Source organism: Polyodon spathula, chromosome 19, assembly GCF_017654505.1.
Source record: "Polyodon spathula isolate WHYD16114869_AA chromosome 19, ASM1765450v1, whole genome shotgun sequence".
Taxonomy (NCBI): Eukaryota; Metazoa; Chordata; class Actinopteri; order Acipenseriformes; family Polyodontidae; genus Polyodon; species Polyodon spathula.
The window spans coordinates 291,533-296,902 of record NC_054552.1 but is presented as its reverse complement, the minus strand read 5'-3'; the positions used below and the strand labels follow the sequence as shown (position 1 = coordinate 296,902).

The following is a 5,370-nucleotide window of genomic DNA, read 5'->3' as shown; positions in this document are numbered from 1 at the left end:
GGCTGGCAGAGGGAACAGTGAGGGACAGGCTGGCAGAGGGAACAGTGAGGGGCAGGCTGGCAGAGGGAACAGTGAGGGAGGGGCTGGCAGAGGGAACAGTGAGGGGCAGGCTGGCAGAGGGAACAGTGAGGGAGGGGCTGGCAGAGGGAACAGTGAGGGGCAGGCTGGCAGAGGGAACAGTGAGGGAGGGGCTGGCAGAGGGAACAGTGAGGGAGGGGCTGGCAGAGGGAACAGTGAGGGGCAGGCTGGCAGAGGGAACAGTGAGGGGCAGGCTGGCAGAGGGAACAGTGAGGGAGGGGCTGGCAGAGGGAACAGTGAGGGGCAGGCTGGCAGAGGGAACAGTGAGGGAGGGGCTGGCAGAGGGATGAGTGTAGAAAGATTGTAATCTAGGTTTAACAGGGAAATGGGTCTTCCTCATTGATATCATTTATAAGAGCTCAATGCTGGCTAGTGCTCTCTCTGAAATTATTTCTTCCCCTGTACCGCCTCTCCTCCTCTCTCTCGCTCCCTCGCTCGCAGTGTTCCTGCGTAACCTTCTCCAGCTCATGCAGCCTCCTCTCCAGCAGGGGGGTCTCTCTCTCGGGGGCTGGCTTGCCCGGTCCGCCGCTCTGCTTGCGGCTCAGAGGGGGGTGGGGCTGGGGGTCCTGGGCTCCTGTCCGGCTGGGGAGACGAGACACTGTGTGAGGGACACACCACCAGAACCAATCAGCTGCTTCTCTCTACTGAATGGCATGCTTTCAGACAGGTAACGTGCACGTGCATGCAGGTAACCCAAGAACGAGGCATTAAAACTGAGCACTTCCTTTAACCAAATAGCACTCGAGGCTTGAAAATGAAAACGCATGCCTGCTGAAGCAAAGGCTTCTTGTAAATCTGCACATCTGAGACGTGTGTGGATAATGGAAGTGAAAGTTTGCTCAACGCCAGCCCAGACTCACCTCTTCTGCCGTGTGAGCGCCACTCGGGGCGTGTCCTGCAACGAGAGTGGAGAGCAGCGTTACCCCAACCATCCTGTGACAGGATGCCTTTCACAGCCTTGCCCTGCCCAGTCATAATGCCGCTAGTGCAAACAATAGGTACAAGGGTGTATTTAAAGGTCTTGTTTAGCCCGCCTTTGAAATTGGGGGAAATGGTCAAGCTGCTGGTTCTAGCAATGGGTAAGGAGATGGATTTCAGAGAGTCTGGGGTGGAGAGCAGTGTAATATTATCAGAGTTAGTGCTGGAGCAGAGAGTCTGGGGTGGAGAGCAGTCTAATACTATCAGAGTTAGTGCAGGAGCAGAGAGTCTGGGGTGGAGAGCAGTCTAATATTATCAGAGTTAATGCTGGAGCAGAGAGTCTGGGGTGGAGAGCAGTCTAATATTATCAGAGTTAGTGCTGGAGCAGTGAGTCTGGGGTGGAGAGCAGTCTAATATTATCAGAGTTAGTGCTGGAGCAGAGAGTCTGGGGTGGAGAGCAGTGTAATATTATCAGAGTTAGTGCTGGAGCAGAGAGTCTGGGGTGGAGAGCAGTCTAATATTATCAGAGTTAGTGCTGGAGCAGAGAGTCTGGGGTGGAGAGCAGTGTAATATTATCAGAGTTAGTGCTGGAGCAGAGAGTCTGGGGTGGAGAGCAGTCTAATATTATCAGAGTTAGTGCTGGAGCAGTGAGTCTGGGGTGGAGAGCAGTGTAATATTATCAGAGTTAGTGCTGGAGCAGTGAGTCTGGGGTGGAGAGCAGTCTAATATTATCAGAGTTAGTGCTGGAGCAGAGAGTCTGGGGTGGAGAGCAGTGTAATATTATCAGAGTTAGTGCTGGAGCAGAGAGTCTGGGGTGGAGAGCAGTGTAATATTATCAGAGTTAGTGCTGGAGCAGAGAGTCTGGGGTGGAGAGCAGTCTAATATTATCAGAGTTAGTGCTGGAGCAGTGAGTCTGGGGTGGAGAGCAGTCTAATATTATCAGAGTTAGTGCTGGAGCAGTGAGTCTGGGGTGGAGAGCAGTCTAATATTATCAGAGTTAGTGCTGGAGCAGTGAGTCTGGGGTGGAGAGCAGTCTAATACTATCAGAGTTAGTGCTGGAGCAGAGAGTCTGGGGTGGAGAGCAGTGTAATATTATCAGAGTTAGTGCTGGAGCAGAGAGTCTGGGGTGGAGAGCAGTCTAATATTATCAGAGTTAGTGCTGGAGCAGAGAGTCTGGGGTGGAGAGCAGTCTAATATTATCAGAGTTAGTGCTGGAGCAGTGAGTCTGGGGTGGAGAGCAGTCTAATATTATCAGAGTTAGTGCAGGAGCAGAGAGTCTGGGGTGGAGAGCAGTCTAATATTATCAGAGTTAGTGCTGGAGCAGAGAGTCTGGGGTGGAGAGCAGTCTAATACTATCAGAGTTAGTGCAGGAGCAGAGAGTCTGGGGTGGAGAGCAGTGTAATATTATCAGAGTTAGTGCAGGAGCAGAGAGTCTGGGGTGGAGAGCAGTCTAATATTATCAGAGTTAGTGCTGGAGCAGTGAGTCTGGGGTGGAGAGCAGTCTAATATTATCAGAGTTAGTGCTGGAGCAGAGAGTCTGGGGTGGAGAGCAGTGTAATATTATCAGAGTTAGTGCTGGAGCAGTGAGTCTGGGGTGGAGAGCAGTCTAATATTATCAGAGTTAGTGCTGGAGCAGAGAGTCTGGGGTGGAGAGCAGTCTAATATTATCAGAGTTAGTGCTGGAGCAGAGAGTCTGGGGTGGAGAGCAGTCTAATACTATCAGAGTTAGTGCAGGAGCAGAGAGTCTGGGGTGGAGAGCAGTCTAATATTATCAGAGTTAGTGCTGGAGCAGTGAGTCTGGGGTGGAGAGCAGTCTAATACTATCAGAGTTAATGCTGGAGCAGAGAGTCTGGGGTGGAGAGCAGTGTAATATTATCAGAGTTAGTGCAGGAGCAGTGAGTCTGGGGTGGAGAGCAGTCTAATACTATCAGAGTTAGTGCTGGAGCAGAGAGTCTGGGGTGGAGAGCAGTCTAATATTATCAGAGTTAGTGCTGGAGCAGAGAGTCTGGGGTGGAGAGCAGTCTAATATTATCAGAGTTAGTGCTGGAGCAGAGAGTCTGGGGTGGAGAGCAGTCTAATATTATCAGAGTTAGTGCTGGAGCAGAGAGTCTGGGGTGGAGAGCAGTCTAATACTATCAGAGTTAGTGCTGGAGCAGAGAGTCTAATATTCTATAAGGTCACAGACAGTGTTTGGGGCAGAGAGTCTGGTTGACCCTATATTCTATAACATCAGATTCATTACTAGAGCACAGTCTAAGCAGCAGTGCAGTGGTCACAGTCACTCACCACAGGGTTCGATTTTGGGGGGTCAGGGTGACCCTGCTTCTCGCTGGCTGTTCCCCCCTCTCCTTCATCTGGGCTCTGAGAAAGAGAGAAAAGAGAGACCGTGAGCTGGAAGAGAACAGAAAGTAACATGGGAGGGTGGAAGGGAGCCGCCGAGCAGCCCAGTGCACCCCGCTTGCCAGCAGCCTGATCCTGCTGGTTTGGCTGCCTCGCTGACAGGCAGGCATGTTGGCAGTAAAGTGCATCTCCCTGCATGAGGGCAGCTTCGCTGAGTCACGCAATGTTTTCATGTCAGATAAAGAGCCTGTACAGCGCAATTCGTTCAGAAAAAAATACAAATAAAATACTGTAACATTTTGCAATCAGTAACAACAAATCAAAGAAATACTAGTTCTACCATAAGCCCCCTAGCCCCTATATTGCCCCCCTGGCCCCCTGTATTGGCCCCTGGCTCCCTGTATTGCCCCCCTGGCCCCCTGTATTGCCCCCTGGCTCCCTGTATTTCCTCCTGGCTCCCTGTATTGCCCCCTGGCTCCCTGTATTGGCCCCTGGCCCCCTGTATTGCCCCCTGGCTCCCTGTATTGCCCCCTGGCCCCCTGTATTGCCCCCTCTCCTCAGTGCTACCTCAGTGCCCAGGGGCAGGTTCACCACCCCAGTGGATCTCCTCTTCTCCCTCAGCTTCCTCTTCTCCACCTTTGTCTTGTTCTTGCGATGAGCGGAGGCCCCGCCCTTCTGTTCCTTCCCGCGAGGGGAGGGGCTAGCCGACTCCTCTCCCTCTTTATGAACCCGGTCCTCATTGGCCGGCTCCTCTCTCGTGGGGGGCGTGGCTGTGCCTGCTTTGGAAGTGATGCTGGGGGGAGGCTGGCATGTTTGTGTCGCTGGCCCGGCTGTTGGGTTCTTACTGGGGGCAGCTCCCGCGCTGTCTCCCCCTGCAGGCTGGCCGGGGCATGGCAGTCCTGTTCCATTCCTGCTGGATCGCAGTCTCAGGCGCTCTCGCTTCGCTCTCCACTCCTCCAGGGGGGAGCCGGACCACGATGGGACAGAACCAGGACCGGGACCTCCGCTCGACATCCTGGAGCAACACCGCAGAGGATATACTGGGGACAGTGAGAGAGAGAGAGAGAGAGAGAGGAGAGGAGAGTTTAGAAAGAGTTTCCACAGTACCTTAGCAGTTTTTCCCCTCCCCTTTTCAAATGGCTATGCTGTGTATTTAACATCGTTGCAGACAGACAGACAGACAGACAGGCAGGCAGGCTGTCAGACCGAGTGCATGGTTACCTCTCACTATGCTTCACTGTGCTACGCTTTTACTACGGGGAACTTTTAAAAGGGAAGGCACAGCAAGTAAAAGACAATTCCTTCGACTAACCTGCTGAGAGCTTTATCTTGTAAGATTTATAACAGCAAAAGCTGGTGTTAGCTCAGCCACATGCTTTAACCCACAAAGCTTGAACCCGTGCCTAACAGCTACAAGAGCCCCGCTGCGGCCCCCTGGCTCCCCACACCTGGGAGCAGAATTCCAGAGGTGCTGTCTAGCACATGTGCAGGGAGGGAGCGTCAGAAAAAAAGCAGCAGCTACAATCCTCTCTTTCACACTCTCCCCAGAAGGCAGGGATCCCTGAGATTCACTCTGAATGCTGCATGGATTCATTCCTATTGCTTCTGCATGGCCCCACCCCTCCTCTCAGGCTGTAAAGTGTGCTGCTCACCTGTCTGTCTGTCTATCTGTCTGTCTGTCCGTCTCCCAGTCGATGGATTCCAGTCTCCTCTGTCTGTGAGGGAGAGAGGGAGAGAGAGAGAGAGAGAGGGAGAGAGAGAGGGGGGGGGAGAGAGAGAGAGAGAGAGAGAGAGAGAGAGAGAAAGGGAGGGAGGGAGAGAGAGAAAGGGAGGGGGTGAGAGAGGAGATGGAGAGGAGGGAGGGAGAAAGAGAGGGAGAGAGTCACCCCTCCTCCCTCTGGGGAGGGAGGGAGAGAGAGAGAGAGGGGGAGGGGGAGAGAGAGAGGAGAGGGAGGGAGAGGGAGAGAGAGAGAGAGGGAGAGGGAGGGAGGGGGAGAGAGAGAGGGGAGGGAGAGGAGAGGGAGAGAGAGAGGG

General features: G+C 53.4%; 1 protein-coding gene across 2 annotated transcripts in view; it reads right to left on the bottom strand.

Annotated features, from left to right (window-relative positions):
* Positions 1–5,084, bottom strand: part of LOC121294848 (PRKC apoptosis WT1 regulator protein-like) — an 11,490-nt gene extending 6,406 nt beyond the window's left edge. Inside the window, exons 1-5 of one of the 2 annotated variants that reach the window (XM_041218978.1) lie at positions 4,989–5,084; positions 3,904–4,376; positions 3,283–3,357; positions 939–973; positions 534–660 (exon numbers count right to left, since the gene is read on the bottom strand). In XM_041218978.1, coding sequence (XP_041074912.1) covers positions 534–660; positions 939–973; positions 3,283–3,357; positions 3,904–4,350 — 684 coding nt within the window. In that variant the 5' untranslated portion in view covers positions 4,351–4,376; positions 4,989–5,084. Of the gene's footprint in view, positions 1–533; positions 661–938; positions 974–3,282; positions 3,358–3,903; positions 4,377–4,648; positions 4,732–4,988 lie in introns of those variants that run through there. The other variant, XM_041218979.1, reaches the window with a different exon arrangement.
* Between the last annotated feature and the right edge of the window lie 286 nt (positions 5,085–5,370).